The sequence below is a fragment of the Filicampus tigris genome, chromosome 3 (assembly GCF_054856515.1).
Source record: "Filicampus tigris isolate MCC_2025a chromosome 3, RoL_Ftig_1.0, whole genome shotgun sequence".
Lineage (NCBI taxonomy): Eukaryota > Metazoa > Chordata > Actinopteri > Syngnathiformes > Syngnathidae > Filicampus > Filicampus tigris.
This window is the reverse complement of record NC_141219.1, coordinates 11,476,052-11,493,851: the sequence shown is the minus strand read 5'-3', so window position 1 is coordinate 11,493,851 and position 17,800 is coordinate 11,476,052. Positions and strand designations below refer to the sequence as shown.

The 17,800-nt window shown below is 40.3% G+C and overlaps 1 protein-coding gene across 1 annotated transcript in view; it reads right to left on the bottom strand.

The window, feature by feature from the left end:
* The window catches only part of LOC147149900 (heterogeneous nuclear ribonucleoproteins C1/C2-like), a 42,826-nt gene extending 25,387 nt beyond the window's left edge, over nucleotides 1–17,439 (bottom strand). Inside the window, exons 1-2 of the mRNA XM_086024900.1 lie at nucleotides 17,313–17,439; nucleotides 10,542–10,617 (exon numbers count right to left, since the gene is read on the bottom strand). Of these exons, the coding sequence (XP_085881026.1) occupies nucleotides 10,542–10,617; nucleotides 17,313–17,334 (98 nt within the window). The 5' untranslated portion in view covers nucleotides 17,335–17,439. The remainder of the gene's footprint in view (nucleotides 1–10,541; nucleotides 10,618–17,312) is intronic.
* Nucleotides 17,440–17,800: the final 361 nt, after the last annotated feature.

Genomic DNA, 17,800 nt, shown 5'->3' with positions numbered 1-17,800 from the left:
GCACACCTCTACCTTTTTTGGGCACAATGACCTTTTCTCCAGCAGTACATCCACCTGTGACTGCGCTGACCTTTCCTTCACTACGGCCCACACGTCATATCTAGCAGGGAAAGGACAACAGACAGGACGTCATAGGATTTGTGCGGGGAGAGATGGCAACCAAAGGGATGGAGGAGGAGATGAATGCTGAAATTTAAAGAAAGTGTAGTGTAGGCTTTGGTTTGACAGCTCATTTGTTGCTATTTTTTGCCTCTACGCAAGCCAAAAAGACATTGAAATGCTTCTTGTCATCCTCTTGAGGATGGCGCGTGAGGAGCCCGCAGGGATTCGTTTGCTTCAGAGACCTTAGTTGTTCAAAGCTGCCTTAAAATGAGCATGCATGTGTGAGGAGATGCATAGTTTTAGAGGTGAAAGAGAAGAGCTGCGTGACGGATTGATTGATAGATTGATTGACTGACTGAATGATTTCAAACATGCGAACAGTGAGATCAAACAAACCAAAACAGACATCAAAAATACATTTTGAAAAAGTTAAATTGCACATATCATCATTATCCTGTGAAAAATACATATGTCCAATTTTGAATTTTACATTTTCACGTTAATGCGCCTGTAACGCGGAAACACCATTCACATAATAATAAGAAAAATGAAAAAAATGGACATAAGTGTTTTTCACAAGACTAAGAAAAATGAAAAAAATGGACATAAGTGTTTTTCACAAGACAGCAACGATATACAATAAGGGGTCGGAAGAAGTGCAAACCTGATGCGTCCATAGATCGATGATTCTTAAAGTGCGGTGTATATGCATATATATATATGTATATATATATGTGTATGTATATATATATGTATATGTATATGTATATGTATATATATATATATATGTATATGTATATATATATATATATATATATATATATATTAGAGCTTATAGAACGTGCAAAACATAGCATAACATAAAGTATCTAAAGTATTGATTTTACATCAATGTATCGATACTTGGTATCGACATAAAAGGTATCATGATACATCGCGATATGATATTTTTTCCCAGCCCTATTATATATATGTATACACACAAGGGTGGGGTGGCCATTGGGAATTTCGGGAAAATAGGTGAATATTCCCAGACGGCTGGTGTAATTACGGCCGGGCCTGGCCATCACAGCTGCCAGCATGCGTCTGCTCTTATTTTTGATGAACACTTGTGCCTACTACGCTACTCTATTTTAATGTTGGTGATACTGGTGAAATTTGGTGAGCCAAGTAGTTTTTTTAACTGCCACTTGGTGTAAAACATTTTAGAATCATTTCATTAGATAAGTGGTATAATATGAGAGGCTTGTGGTGCATCATTGGCAGTCTGAAGCATACAAATACCTTACCTCATCAAGATGAGATTCACCTGGTCGATGTTTTCTCTCGGCATCGTGCTTGTTATCTTAATCGAAACTCTTTCAGGCAAACGAGCTGAACAGATTACATTCATGTGGGCGGTTGCATGCAAGTGCAGCAGGAGTGCACTATTTATCCCAACAGATGAAGCGTAATGCACGTGGAATTACGTTTGAGGACGTTTTGTTCTGTTCTGCTCATGCAAAAAACTGTTTGTAATGTAAAGTACAACCCAAGAGTAAATTGGTGGTGTTTGTGGTGTTAGTATAACATATGATGAGATGTTAACGAGCTTTAAGCCTGATGCCATACCAGAGCTACTGTAATGTCAGTCTAGCTGATTGATTGTGAAGTCTGACATGTTCAAAATAAAACCACATGTTCACAGGCCTTAGTGCTTCAGGGCTATCAGAGGCAATCCCTGTTCAAGGACAGCAATTTCCTTAAAGCCATAAGAACACTGAACTTCATTACAAAGCCAAATGTCACCAGGCCCACCGTGACTCCAACCCCACGCCACTCTTTGTACAATAAGGACAATGCGCAATGTATTACACTATAATTCACAGAAATAAGCAGGCGGGTGTTTGGATGGCCTTGCTGTCTGCCATTATTTGCCTGTCTGCAGTAAATTGTTACTCCTCGACTTTGCTATGTGAGATCTGACTGAAAATAAAAACAGTTTTGTCTGTACAATTTAATCTTAGTTTTTAACAATGGGATTTGTTTTGGGTAAATTAAAAAAAAGGAAAAATGGGCACATGACAATGACCTAAGACATCTGCTGACCTCCTGAGTCTAACTACAAATATCTTCCTATTTTTCATTTTGCCCTCTATGAACTCTAAATGGGTAATACCAAGTTTTGTTAGGTTGCATGATATAGATTTCATTGTTTTGTTAAGAAATGTTAGGTCAAAATGATATGCAGTACATATACGAAGTCTACACACCCTGTTCAAATGCCAGGTTGTTGTGGTATAAAATGAATGAGACTAAGATAAATTATTTCAATGCTTTTTCCAAAATTAATGTGACCTATAACCTTTACAACTTTCATTGTACAGGATAAACGAAATTGAACTTTTTGGCCACATTTAAAAGGTATGTTTGGCGCAAGCACAACACCACGTATTGAGAGGTGTGTATAACTACAGTATATTGTTTGTAATGTGTTGGTCATGTGGTTTTTGAAATGTCTGTAATGAAATAAAGAATGAATGAATGAATAATCAAGCAAATACATTGCTGTTTGCTTAAAGAATCAAACACATAATTTTGCATGTAAATGGTATATTTTAGGTTTTTTTGTTGTTGTGTTTTTTACAAGCAACACCACATTTCACATTTTTCTCTCCTCTAACACACCTGATTCATATGATCAGGATCATTATCAGACTGATATTATAAATATTTAATATAGTTTTGACCCTGATCTCCTCATCACGGCTATGTCAGCCGTAAGTGTGTTTCGGCAACCCCTACAGTAAATGTCGTCTTATTTTAGCTCTAAATACTTATTGTAATAATGATTTTCTGTTCATAGCTGCTTGCACTTTCTGTGACTTTTGTTTAAAGTGTGTTGTACACCTAAGCACTTATTTTGGTCTGTTCCGACTCTGTATTTCACATTAGCAATTAGCTTCTCCACCTTCTCATGTTCTCTATCCTTGCTTGGTATGTTGCAAGCTTAGCACCTCCTTGTCCGCCTTTAGTGAAAGCGCTACTTGTTAGAAGAGTAGCTCATTTGTCACCACGGAACCAAGGATTAGTTACTTAGAGAGATGTGTGCTGTGGCGCAAGATAGCTTAGCACCTAGCGTTTGCAAGCAGATGGGAAAGGGGAAGCAAGGGCTTCTGGGAGTATGGCTGACAGCATGATGAAGACGCGATGCTTCTGAAAAAAAATGCAGTTTAGGTGATCACAAAATCACATTGTCTGTCTGGTAAATTTTTATCAACACCTGCCAAAATTAATTTTAATCTGCATTTGGAGGGTTGGCAGGTGTTAATTTAGAACCCTGAACATCATGCTTCATTTTACTATTAAAACATAAAACAGAAGATATCTGACTCTAGGACAAGCATATCATTCTCTTTTCATCTAAAGTCTTTTTTAGTTGCGTGTTACAGCTTTAGCAGTGCCGGGACACATGGTAGACTCAGCTGTTATGTGACAATAAAAGTAATGTCACCAAAATATGTTGCAGCAGATTGATGTCATCCAGACAGGCGGATTAACATCGCCTGTCTTCTTCTTTCATTGTCACAATTGTTGCCCTGCATTTTTTCCATCTCTGGTTGTTTTACAGATGTCAGTATGCCGACCCACCTACTTGATGAATTGTGCAATTTGTCAAAATAACTGACAGCCATTGCGTTAAATGGTGGAGGATATGACTCGTAAGATGCAAATAGATATATTATACGTCAAACAAATGGTGGCCATACTAAACCATGACTGCCATTTCTTTTTATTGTGAGGTTTCTTTATTCTGTTAGTAGTGGCCATATACTCTAGCTACATGTGGTTATGCTAATAGAAAGTCATAAAGTGACAGCTGATGGATAATTTGTCCTAAATGTTGGCCTGCTGTGTAACACAGAACTAGAATTATTTATTTTTAGGATGTGCAATCTTGTGTGTCTTATACAGCAATGAAACGTCTGCCATTAGATTAGCCAGTAATTTGTGACCCACGCTGACTGAACATGAACTGGTGAAGTACAATCCATAGTATGATGCCACTATCCATCCTACCCCCTTAAACTCTGAGCCTTGATGGCAGATGGGCCTGTTGCACGTGTTCCATAACCAGCCCCCATGAACAACATTTCTCATAACTCAAACAAAATGAATTAAATACGTGCAGCAAGCGAAACCAAATTCCAGACAGCGGAATTCTCTGCTGCACTCTAAAAAGACTTGGTTTAAAAATAATACAATTTGGGGTCAAAAATGGACCGGTCCACTACTTGGGTCAATTTAACCCAACTTTGTTGTAGTTTGGGTAGTACAAAACAACCCAAAAAAATGAGCTGTTTTGTACAAAACAACGCAAGAACGATGAGACTTTGGAGGTTACGGCTTGACACCTGCGGAATGCATTAGTGACCTAAGAGTTCAATTTTTAGGAACCATCCTTTAACAAATGGTCCTTCATTGTTTGTCATTCAAACTCTCTTTACCATTAATGCCACTGGAGAGAGCCTCGTTATCAGAGCTGGGCATCGCCTAACCGGCAACGCATTCTGTCGCGCATATTTAATTGACCACGTGGTCCCGGTCCAACACTCGTCGGCGACAGCCAATTGGCGTCGAGAAGGTAATCTTCACGTCATGAGCAGGCGCCGCACGAGCAGACGCGCCGCCAAACAAAGAAAAAAATTTCAAACAAAAACAACAGACACACACACGCACAGAGTAGTGATCGGTGAAATAAAAACAATATGGGGCACATGTCATTGCGTCTGCGATACTGCAAGGTACACAACACTGTTTTATTTTTCATTTTCTCCTTATTCGTCCACTTGTCAGGAGTGCGGCACCTGCGTGTGACATGGTAAAGGTTAAGTCCGTTCTCGACGTCGTTTGGCTGACTCGGACCGACTGGGACCACGTGGGTCCATTAAATATGCAGACGTAAAATAGGCGAAGCCCAGCTCTGCTCATTATGTTGTCGCAATACACAAGAGGCGTTTGTGCATTCAAGTGCCAGGATGAGGCAGCTGTTTACCATTCACTCATTAGCAGACAGCAAAATAAATAGTATTATTGCTGAGATATGTATGAATTTGTGAAAGTGTCTGAATTATTGCATGTGTTAACCATTATTCAAATTGTATAAAGACACGAGTGTCATGGGATTAATCAGAGCTGGGCTTTTTACTAAAATTTCCCAGTCCGTTTATCGCCTTCGGCCTGCAGTCGGACTACCCTTCCGTCGTCCGTCAATCCGCCTGGTCGGAACAAATAGTAATCACCCATAGACCGGTCCGCATATCATCCCTATCACCTCTCGCTGAGCAATATTTTAAACAAAAGACTCACCGTGGCTTGCAAGCCTCACCGCGGCCGGACTAAATTCGTCTCCTTTTAGGAACCAGAAGCCTCGGGGCCACGGCCAATGGGAAACCGAAACCTCACCACGGCCATTGAAGTCTTTGATGATTGCCTTTACTATGAATGACTAAAACTTTGTCATCAGTAACTTTTTGACAATAGAACTTAACGCCTGGCTGTTTCAGCACGGGAGACATTTACACATGCAGTATACAACCAAGGCAGCATAAAAAAATTTTGGATTTGTTTTGTTTTAAATTGTCTTGCGCTACACATAGAGCTACATACAGTGTATACTAGACAAACACATACACACACGCATGCGCGCACACACACACACACACACACGTGCACACACACACATAGCTCCATGATACCCCCAGGTATCTAGGACCCAGCTGTGGAAGTAGTGATGAGCGAAGCCAATGTTTCACAGGCCAGATGCTGTTACAGCCTTAAAGTGCTCCAGTGCACAACTACAAAAGCTCACTCTATTGTATAGGAAGGCTCAGCTGAAAATGGATGTGCGTGTGTGTGTGTGTGTGTGTGTGTGTGTGCGTGTGAATGACTGACAAGGAGGACATATGGACAAAACCTTAATATAATCAGAGTAAGCAAATGGCCAGTGGGACGATTTTTTGTGTGAAAAAGTCGCAAGGAGGGAGGAAGAGAATCGACTTGGTACAATAAAGCATTTGATTCCAATAAAGGCCAAGTGATAATTTTGATGATGAGTTTTCTCCCAAAGGGTGTCCAGAAGGACAACATGTATGTCTTATTTTTAAAAAATCAATACATTTTCACGTTAATGGGATGTCTGTTAGGCGGAAACCCCATTAATGTATTTTTTTTTTTTTAATGAAAAAAATGTTCGTTTTTTTCATAGGACAGCGACGATATGATGCACTAGTCCGCCTGTCCATCTCACGTGTCATTCTTCCCTCACTTGTGAACAAGACCCCAAGATACTTGAACTCCTCCACTTGGAGCAGGATCTCATCTCTGACCTGGAGAGGGCACTTAACACACCCCTGGAGGTGGGTCTTGATGGTGAGAGCCTAGTGGGCAAGCATGCACCCATGGCCTCCGGCCGGGCACAGCTCAAAAAAGCAACGTGGGTCCCCCTTCCCATGAGCTTACCACCTGTGGAAGTGGCCAAAGTGGTCAGGTGCAGTGTGAGCTGGGCGGTGACCGAATGCACTGACCTTGGCGGTCCTATTCCTGGCTACAGAAGCTGGCTTTCGGGACATGGAACATCACCTCAATGGCAGGGAAAGATCCCGAGTGTATGAGGTTGAGAAGTTTAGACTAGATATTTTCAGGCTCATCTCTACACACAGCTTGGGCTCTGAGACCATTCCTCTTGAGAGGGGTTGGGCTCTCTTCCAATCTGGAGTTGCCCAAGGTGAGCGGCTCCAAGCAGGCGTGGCTTGTCGCCTGTACATTTTGGTTCACCCTGGTGGACGGGAGGGCAGCCTACCTCTTCCTTCGGGTGGGGATAATGGTTTTTACTCTGTTTTTGTGCCTATGCACCAAACAGCAGCTCAGAGTACCCACCCTTTTTGGAGTCCCTGGAGGGGGTGCTCGAGAGTGCTCCCGCTGAGGACTCCATATTTCTGCTGTTGAGTTCTATGTTCTTGTGGGTAATGAGACCCGGAAGCATGTGATTGGGAGTAAACCCCAACTTCTGTGCTCATCACAGATTGTCCATAACGAACACCATGTTCAAACATGAGGGTGTCCATACCTGCACTTAGCACCAGGACACCCTAAGTCACAGTTAGATGATCGACTTGGTGGTCATTTCATCGCACTTGCGGCCGCATGAAACTTGGGTGAAGCTGTCAACTGATCACCACTTGGCGGTGTGTTGGTGCCAATGGTGGGAGAAGGCACTGGTCCTACCTGGCAGACCCAAACGAGTAGTGAGGGTTTGCTGGAAACGTCATGCAGAGTTGCCTGTCGGACCGAGCTTCACTTCCTACCTGCAGCAGAACTTCTTCCACATCCCGTAGGCAAAGGACATTGAGTCCATGTGGACCATGTTCCACTCCTCTATTGTTGAAGCAACCAATCGGACCTGTGGCTGTTAGGTTGTCGTTGTCGGTGCCTGTCGCTGCGACAATCTTCGAACCTGTTGGTTGACACCAATGGCGTCAAGCTGAAGGAGTCCTATAGAGCCTTTTTGGTGTGTGAGACTCCAGAAGCAGCTAATTGGTACCGGCCAGCGGAATGCAGCTTTGGCAGTCGCAGAGCCAAAAACCTGGGCACGGGAGGAGTTTGGTGAGACCATGGAAAACAACTTCCGTATGGCTTCAAGAAAATTCTGGTCTACCATCAAGAGGGGGAAGCAGTGCACCATCAACACTGTGGAGAATACTTCAAATAACTCCTCAATTCCACTGACCTGCTTTCCCATGAGGAAGCGGAGTCTGGCATCTCTGAGGCGGGCTCTCCTATCTCTGGGGTTGAGGTCACCGAGGTGATTAAAAAGCTCCTTGTGGCAAGGCCCCGGGGATGGATGAGATACGTCCGGAGTTCCTAAAGACTCTTGATGTTGTGGGGTTGTCCTGGTTGACTTGCCTCTTCAACATTGCATGGACATCGTGGAAAGTGCCTCACTAAAATAATTAACACATTTTTGTTCGCAAGTCAAAGCCAAAAATACCCGAACAACGTCTCGTATCTTGAAAAACACTTAAATTGAGTGACTTTAGTAAATTGAGGTACCACTGTAAATTGTTAATCTCCTTGAAATTAGATACAGGGGTTACAAGAACCTATTGAATGTTTTCTCAGGGTGCAGGATATTGGAAAGGTTGGGAACTGCTGCAGTTAACCTAAACCATCCAGAAAGCTGACCTCTTTTGCTCTAATACCATGTCATTTCAGTGAATTATCAGGTGGACCCAGGCTATATCACAGCTAATACCTCAGGTGTGTTCCGGTTGTGGCAGTGCATTGTGCGTGTGGGTGTTCTGTGACTAACCCCATTAATGCATGGCTGCGTAATGCTGAATAACTACATGGAGGAATGGGCAAATCAAGTCGGGGGAGGTTTGGCCTGAGACTGGGTGACAGAAGAGGTAGCAGCCTGGCTGGATTAACTGTTCAAAATGACATGTTTGGGATATAATATAGCATGTCCCTCCTGCATTATTTACACTGGATAAGATGATATGGTGAAACAAGCCCAGCAGAGAGGCATGGAATTGAGCTGGTGGGGATGTCGAAATATCAGTGTTTATTTGGGAGTATGCCGTAGCAAACATATGCAGAGTCCCAGTTCAGTGAAAGCACAGAATGCTAATGAAATCAGCTCATTAGGCTTGGAGCAAACAAGTTATTACATCTGTTAATAGTATTTTCCTTGTAGTGTTTGTTTTATTGAACAGTTTAGACTGTAGGGTGAATTCCTACAATATATTTTGAATGTATCCTTAAATTATTGAATATTCACCAGCACTTATAGTTTACAGGAAAGTGACTGGCTTGTGCACATTAGTGGCACTTGGGCCTTTAGAACTGCAGCCAGGGATGAAATTCAGAGGAATGTGCTAAAAGGAATACAGACAATGACAAATGCAGGGTGCCAAAAAAAACACATTGTATTGACTGGACATTTGGGGAGTGTCACACACAGACACGCGATCGGGGTGCCCACTTCACAGCGGCCGCCAACTTTACATCATCCACAATTTTCTTTTAAATGTACTTGTATGCGCCAAGCTCGTGCATGGACTCCAGCGAGTCGCCGGCTGTGTTCACTCCCACAACAGCACAAAAGTATTGCGATTTTCAGTTTTATTCTGTATCGATCCAGCACTTACAAGTAAATTGTTAATTAAAGCAATCAGCAGAGTTGCACATTTTACTAAAAACTGAGCGTCCGTTATTTGTCGTCCATCTGCAAGTGTGGGTACCCTTCTGCCATCCGCCTTTTTTCCCGGGGGGGGGGGGGCGGGGGGGGGGGAATAGTACCTGTTTATAGGCCGGTCCGCCTCTAATTTCAAACGTGTGTCCGTCTAACCAAGCGCCCGCCCATCCGCCCCCCCCCCCAAGATGGACTATATTTGAACCGAAATAGCGACTCACTGCGCTTTGGAAGCATCTTCGCATCCTGGTCCCTCACCAAATCTGTCCTCCAAGCAACAACAACTCACTATTTTCCTCCCCGCGCTCACCACGGCCATCGAAGCCTCACCGCAAAAACTAGACTAAATGTCAGACTAAATAAAGGGGTTTCCATCTATGCTTAATCTGTCTATTTTAACATTGTTCCAGTCATTCGTCAACCGTCAGCAAACGGGCGTCCGTCAGTGACGGATAGACGGACTGGTCCGTCACATAAACGGAATGCCCAGCTATGGTAATCAGGGGTTACTCATAAAGTAATTCATTGTTACAGTGCCTTTGGCTTTGTAATTTCTAATGTAACCGTTTTGGCTGTAAATCTAACATTTCCCACTGAAACATGAATTTAACGTTGAAATAAATAACAGAATAATCCTTATTTTTCACAAACCACTACATCTCGCAATCTGCAGAATCCCCTTGGTATAATACTCTACTTGTAGTTGCACCACAAAACAATACATTCTTTATTCCAGGTTGTTGCAAAATCTGTAATTTGAAATTGTAAAATACAGAATCTTTTTTTTTCTCAAGGTTTTGGTTTTCCTGGAAAGAGAATTGTTTCCACTAGAGATGACAGACTTGCACACGCACACACAAAAATCTCCGCTACAGACCCATACTGTTCTAGCTCTATCTTCTGCTTGCCTTCCACCAACCGACTTGCACACTTAGCCTGGCTCCCTGTCCCTGCTCGCTGTATTCAAGCAGCAAAAACATGTAATCAGATGCTATCATAAGGGTTCACAACATCAGCAAATAGATTAAAACACTGAGTGGTGTAGACAGCACCTTTGGCTAAAATCAATAGCATGTTACATAGTCAGCTGGTATGAAACATTAAGAAATAATGCTGCATCGATTGCAATGCGGGTGGTGCCGCCATTGAGTTGTAGACAAAAATCTGTTTGCATGCGGGTGTCCAAGTGCCTGTGTGCACTCACCCATAAGTGGTGTTGCTGGCCCGTTTACTTGTTGCCCTGGAGCGACTTGACTTGAGGTCTCCACTCATGCTCGTGTCTGCAAGCATGAACAACCCATTAATTTCATGCTGATACACTAAGAGAGATATCACAGCACAGTGTGGCTACACACAAATAGAATAAAATACCTGCTTTGTGCTCAAACCTTTGATTTTCAAAGTAAGAAATATTTTTGTACCAGGGTTTCCCCCAACAGTCCTGAGGTAACTTTGCGATTGGTGAAGGTACAATTTGAATTTTGAGACATTCTCGCTGCGAAAAAATGGTAAATATCGTCCAATCTGTCACAACATCTTATGTCGTGCTCCATGAAGCACAAAGTGGTCTGCTAACTTATCAATAAAAGGTCAAAAACAGACAAGGTGCTTCACAAGTTTGTGTCTTTCATTTGAGGAATATATGTTTCGCGTTTGTCATTTGAGTCTCGATGCAACCATTTACTCATGAACCACAAGCCTTGTTATGGTGTATTTTTCCCTCCTTTGTTAAGGGTCTTAGAATCTTACAATCCAACCTGAACCATCCAATTTTCAACACCCTTTTGCTGCAGTTGTATGCTTCAGAATGCCTGTAGAGGGTATAACTGCCCGTTGTCTATGAATGAATCGAATGAGAAGAAAACAAAAATAAAGTGTTACATGTGTTCTTTTCATTTACACTTGGCAATCGAAAAACAAGAAGTGAATCATTATTTAGTTAAATCTAACACAAAAAAACACACATTCACACGTGAAAGTAAATTACAGAGCAAGCATTTTTCATTTTTCGTGTCAGATTTAAAAACAGTAAAGTAATGAGTCACTTTTTCAGTTTTAGTTTTTTGATTGCCAGAAGTAAATGGAAAGAATGACTGATAAACTGACTAAACAAGCACCATGCAGTTGAAATAATTTGTTTATTATGTCAAAAAGACGATTCCAAGTTTCTTGCTTACATCCCATGTTAGTACACAACATTACATTCATTTTCTTTGTGTTGAATTGTCCATTTTTACTCACAGTTATCATGACATGTTCTTTACATAGCTGTTGCAGCTGATGCACTCTGCCCACACACTCAGCAAGGAAACGCAAGCCTACCAATCCCAAATGAACTGTGGCAAACTGATTTGTAGCTCTTGGTGGAAATGTGGTATATGGTCTTGTTTGTCCATACCCTAGCCTCTGATGTCAAAAGAGACCAATATGGTGTTGCACTTATTTCTTCTAAACTTGTGTTCGACCTCAGGGTTGGACAATATGCTAGTCACTTTTTAGCCACTGAGGTAAATACTGCATTTGTTAATCAACGAAAATGTCTGGAAGCATGCTTAATTGTAATTGTATGCTGCAATTATAACATCATGTAATAGGGGGTGTGTCAGAAAAGTTCCAGTACTGGTGTTACAAAAGATATGAGTGACCCAACCTCCAAGTTTTTTTATACAAGCTATCGTGCGGCAGATTATTATTATTTTTTTTTTTTTTTGCTTTGACTTGCAAGCAAAAATTTTGTGCTAGGTGGTGGCACTGAACTCAATTCATGTTACTTCACAACAAGTAGCAGTTCGGCAGGTAGTAAACATTTCTTCAAAAAATAAGCTTCAAACTGTTGACTGCCACTCCCATTTTAAGTTTACTGTTAAACTAAACATGAAAAAATACAATTACACAATACTGTATATATTTAAATCAACCACATAACTTTGCCAAGAAGAGCTAATGGGAAACGCCATAGAAAGGCTAACCAATAGCATCCGGTGGCTTTAAGCAACAACTATTTGAATACCAGTCCTGGAACTTGGAGCTGGAATTCTGGCACACCTCATAACAATTGCTAAGTATTTTAGAATAGAATAAAACTTTATTTGTCCCACAACAGGCTAATCCTTGAGGTTAAATCTGCAACTACATTGGAAAAAAATGCTGTGCATCATTTACTCAATTTTATTTCATCAAGTGGTTGCATGAAATCTGAATCCAGGTGGATTTTTTTTAACAGACTATACATCTACTTTAAAAATGTAACTGGATACCAATGTTATTATTTTGTGCAACCACTTCACTAAATAAAATTGAGTAAATGCTACCATATTTTTTTCTCAGTGTAGATTTGTGAAAGCACTGCACAAAACATTAAATGGTACCATTAGCCCAGAGGCTCATGCTAACACAACATGAGGTATGTCCTATTCGGTCCATCAATATTACAAGCATTTCTTTTTTGTTTTTATTATTTTAATGATGTACTGTAAATAACAATTCTGTTAGCCATCATTTAACATGCTAATGAGAAAAGCGGCCATTAAGTATGTCAGGGGCTGTCCTTCACTTTCACCTCCTATCACTTACCATTGATTAGGCCTGCCATCGCTTGCCAGCTGTTCACCTTTGTTTTTGCCTCCTGCCATTCACATCACTCCTACCTTTCTTTGATCTTTATCTGCCTTTCAATTAAAAATACAGTACTAAGAACCGTACAATAGGCCAAATAATAATGAGCCATTTTCAGTTCGTAACATGCCCACAAACTCATTGTTGACATACCACATCACAGTACGCTCTCTGCTACCCGAAGCTTTGTCTCAATTTTCCAAAAGAGTGTAGAAAAGGGGATGGTGAGAGGAGAGGAGAGGAAGACATGGACAGATGGGTGCTGAATGGAGTGTGACTGGACCAACTGCACATACACTCACACAGTGAAGCACTCAAATGGCTGCAAGCTACAATTAATTAAGTGTGGTTTGCAAATGCGTGTACAAAAACACATGTCTGTGCCTTTGCCTAGCACAGAAGAGATACATTTGCAACACTATGAGGCTTAATAGGGGTGACCTGCTGGGCAACCTCTCTGTTTCTCCTCTGGTGCATCAGCGTAGCTGACATCTAAGCCCCAAGTGCATGAAGAATTGCATGAATTGAGGCCAGCAACGAATATACAAATAAAATATAATTGTTTATTTAAAACGTCCATTTGCTTACCAGGGTCGTTTTAGTAAACATCAAACCCACACACTGTGGTAGTGGTATCCCTCACCATGTAGTATAATCTTCAATGCAAACCAGAAAGATGGTTTTAACGTATAACCCAATATTAGGTACGCCTACACATCTAAAGCGATCTAATATGATAACTTTATATAAATTACAAAAAACAACAACAAAGAAAAACTCACAACAGTACGCTCATTAGTATATTCTACAGTGGCCACAATACGGTATGAGAAAAAAAGTTTACATTTTAAAGAGTTGGTGTCATATATTAATCACATTATAATGATAAAATGTTTATTCGGAACACATTTGTTTTTGCTCATTGAATAAGCCCAATAAAAACAGATTTCCATTTGTGCTATTTCACAGGAAAAGACATGAACATTTGCATCATCCTATTTAAGTGGCAAAACATTGACTTTCATTTTTTGAATCATTATGATACACTTTTACAGTGTATCATAATGAAGTGTAATTAGACAAGGTCCTCATCTCAATTCCGGTGTCCATGTATAATTGCAATAGTGCAACTCCATTATCATCAAATTAAAAGTTTAAGTCAATATCACCATCAGGTGCCTTAAGACTTTCCCATTTCGCCCCCGCAATTTTCTTTGGATTTTAAATTGAACTTTTTCATTGTATTAAATAGGTCTTACTGCATGGTGTTGAAATGCATCATGGTCAGCCTCCCACACTTTTTGTAAGCTAACTGCAAGTAGACAATGTACACGTAAACAACAAAATATGTGAGTTTTCTGACAGGGTGGACATTTTTGGTTAATATTAGCATTTAACGAGCACATGATGAACATACACTTGGCAACATGATTCCGTTAGCAAGCTAACTATGCCCTGTTTAACAAAATGATTTCCCGTTTCTGAAAGGTTTTTTTATCAGTAGATATTTGCTACATCAGGGTGGAAATGTTATGCACAATTTTAATATTTATTCTGCAACTTGCCACTGCTTCAGCCTCCATTGAGAGACAAAATATTAGTCATAATGTCAACTGAAAAAATCAGAGGGTTTCTGAAAGGGACGATTACCCGATAATGGCAGGGTGGACAGCAGTTTCAGCCACACATGCAAAATGTTCAATATGATTGTGAAAACATAATATACAGTATGAAAACCACTCATTTTATTTAATAACTTTTTGTGGAGAATAAAGGCACGTAATTTGTTTCTGTTTTATTTGTTTTTAACATGTCAAAATCTCGTACAGGCAATGGAAAACAAATTATGAAATGAAGGAAACACATTTCTAAGAGACTGTATTGGTATGCGTGCAAATGTTTGGCCACTTAAAATAAAACTCAAAGTTTCATTATTGTTCGACATTCGCATAACTGAGTGATTCTGATTAAGACATCAAAGGCACTTTATATATTGACCCATTTTTTTTCTCATGCGGAAGCCGAAATTAGATTGGTTGAGATCTCATTAGATTTGTTTTATGAGTGCTCATGCTGAGATGTCAGTTTTTGCTTGAGTTATGTATTTTCGATAGAAAATAAAACAACACTCCCTTATGTCTCCTTTCTTAATTGCAAACCATAAACTCTAGACTGCTTGTTTTCAAACCTCAGCAAGGTCTATAGAGATTTTTTTAAATCAATCATGGTGACAATAAGGGAGGCATCGTTTTGTTTTGTCTGGTGGATCCGCAATAAAAATCAGATGGTTTACGATTGTAGTATCAAGTTTCAATGTGTGTGTCTATGTCTGTGTTCTCCACTTTTATGGCTCATTGCGTGTTAATGTGAATGGGTGGAAATAGATTCAATTATACATGCTTTCTATCTCCATTTGTGATATGTAATTGAAGCTATTAACACAACCTACAGTCTCTGTTTAAGTTTGAGGTATCATTCCAGTAGTAACATAAATAACATAATAATAATAATGATAACAAAACATAACCTACTTACTGTAACATACATACACAAGATAACATGACTAGTGACATGATAATTTCCCTTTTACATAATGGAGTCAATCATTTCTACTTTCTGAGAAGACCTTCATCAGGTCGCCGCCACCGTGGGCGGAAGCAGAATTTTTCATTGCAAATTTGACCTTGCTGGCGGCACTCAAGACAGTTAACTTTACTGTCGGGGTCAATCAACTAACCTCTAATTTACTACCTTACTAGCAAATGCAGCTTCAACTTCTACTGAAAAGAGAAATTTCAAATCTTGCAGTAGTCCTGTGCAAAAATCAGTTTCGGGAATTTGTGTACATGAAGCTTTCATTTGAAGTGCCTTTGCTTTTAAATAGTTTTTGCTTTTTTTAATGTACAGTCACACACACTTATGCATAAAAAGCTAAAAATTGCCGCTGTACGCTTATTAATGTGTGCACTTTGAAGTCACTGATGTGTGGGAGATGAAATAATATGATCAGATTTTAAAAAAAAGGCTGACTTATGTTTCAATCATAATTATTACGGTACTCTTGCTTCATGTTTCATGTAGTGGTAAGAACGCTACTCTTTAATCACTTACATCATTTCCAATTACGGTATCTTCTTTTATAAATGGAGCATAGAAATAACATTCGTTCTGAAAGGCGACTGACCCAAATATTGTTTTGTTGGTCCCACTTGCACAGGCGTGTATGCTCGAAAAAAGAACGTTTTGTCATTTATCACCCATTCACCCCATAAAGAAACATACAAAAAAAGACTTATTTTCAATGAAAATTATAAAATTTACTTGATCTCCTTTCAGCTCCTCATCACAATGGTCATAACTTTGCTAAAACCCTTAAACACTGAGCATAATAATAATAAGAATAATAATAAGAATGTATCTCTTTATATTAAAAGCGCAATTTAATTTCAGATTTGTAAAACCCGCTGGGAACTACAGACTTTTCTTTTTAAACCTGAATGTATCCCACTGTGTATTACAAACTCAAACATGGCCTACACACATGAAATAAACAGTTAAATAATGATAGACAGCCTGTAAGCACTTTTCATTAAGTGGCATTTTTCTGTACCTGAACCTCGAGCCACACCAGATTCAAGTCAGCATTGTTATAGGATTGATTATACTTTTCATTCTCAGGTGAAAACACATTATTTACTCTATAGGTGTCATTCTCATTACAGAGGCTACGGACGGGAATGGAAGCAAGCTTACGAGCACATATCCGAAAGATATTTGGCATCCACATCTAAGTCTCAGCGTAACGTGATTTTGTCTTGTGTGTTTTTTTACTCAGCTGCAGTATTTTATGGCTTTGTGAGGAGAGCGCTGCTTCTTCAGTCAATGCAAAAGTTGTAGCTGCGCTGTAAAAATGTGCTCACAAATGAGATTCTCTCTTCATTGTGATGATTTAGCGAAAGAAAATGTTTGATTCCTCCCAAGAGCTGCACTACTACATAATATATGTGAATTAAAGCTGCAATGAGCCTTTAAGCACAGAGAGCCTGCTGACCTTGCCAATGTGAGACACAGGTTAGGCTCACACTCACCTCATGTTTAATTAACATCATAAACTCCAAACCTCCAATGGTAAAGTGTCACATCACTGTCCGATTAGAACACCAAGAATATATGAGGAAAACCAACAGGAATTAAAAGTGAAGGAAGGTTGTTTTGCATGAAAACTAAGGGAGAAAATGAACAAATCTAAATGAGCGTGCCCTCCCCTTCCCAACACCCCCTTTTCTTTCTGAAACACAGTGAGCATGCAAACATCCAATAAGACACAAACAAGACCCAAATACAATAAAGCTATACTCACATCTCGGGCTGAACAGGGTCATAACAGAGATGCGAAACAAGCAGGATGCTGAGGGAAAAGATGCTCGCTGAGGGACCTCTTTGCTTGTGCGGCTGACTGAATGCTGGGATACTACTGAGTCAGTGTCAAGCCAGCGACAGAGGCACCACTGGGATGTACCAAATATTTGACTCTGGGAGGGGTGGACAGAGGTGCACTGGGCTGCTCCATTAGAGGGAGAACTAGAAGGAGGGCTGAGGGCTGGCTTTCACTCGGCAACAGGAGTGTAGATTAGAAAATGGATCTTTGTTGCCACTCTCATTTGATGTTTACGTCTGCTCAAGCCATAAGGTATACAAAACAAAATGAGTCCCATTAAAAAAGAAGGGTAGTGGGGGAAACGAAGAAGCATTCAAGGCCTTTGAATTTCCACCTGAACGCTTACTAAGTGCTATGATCCGTTAATGATGACATCATTGGTTTGAAGTCCATCATCGTTAGCTCACCCA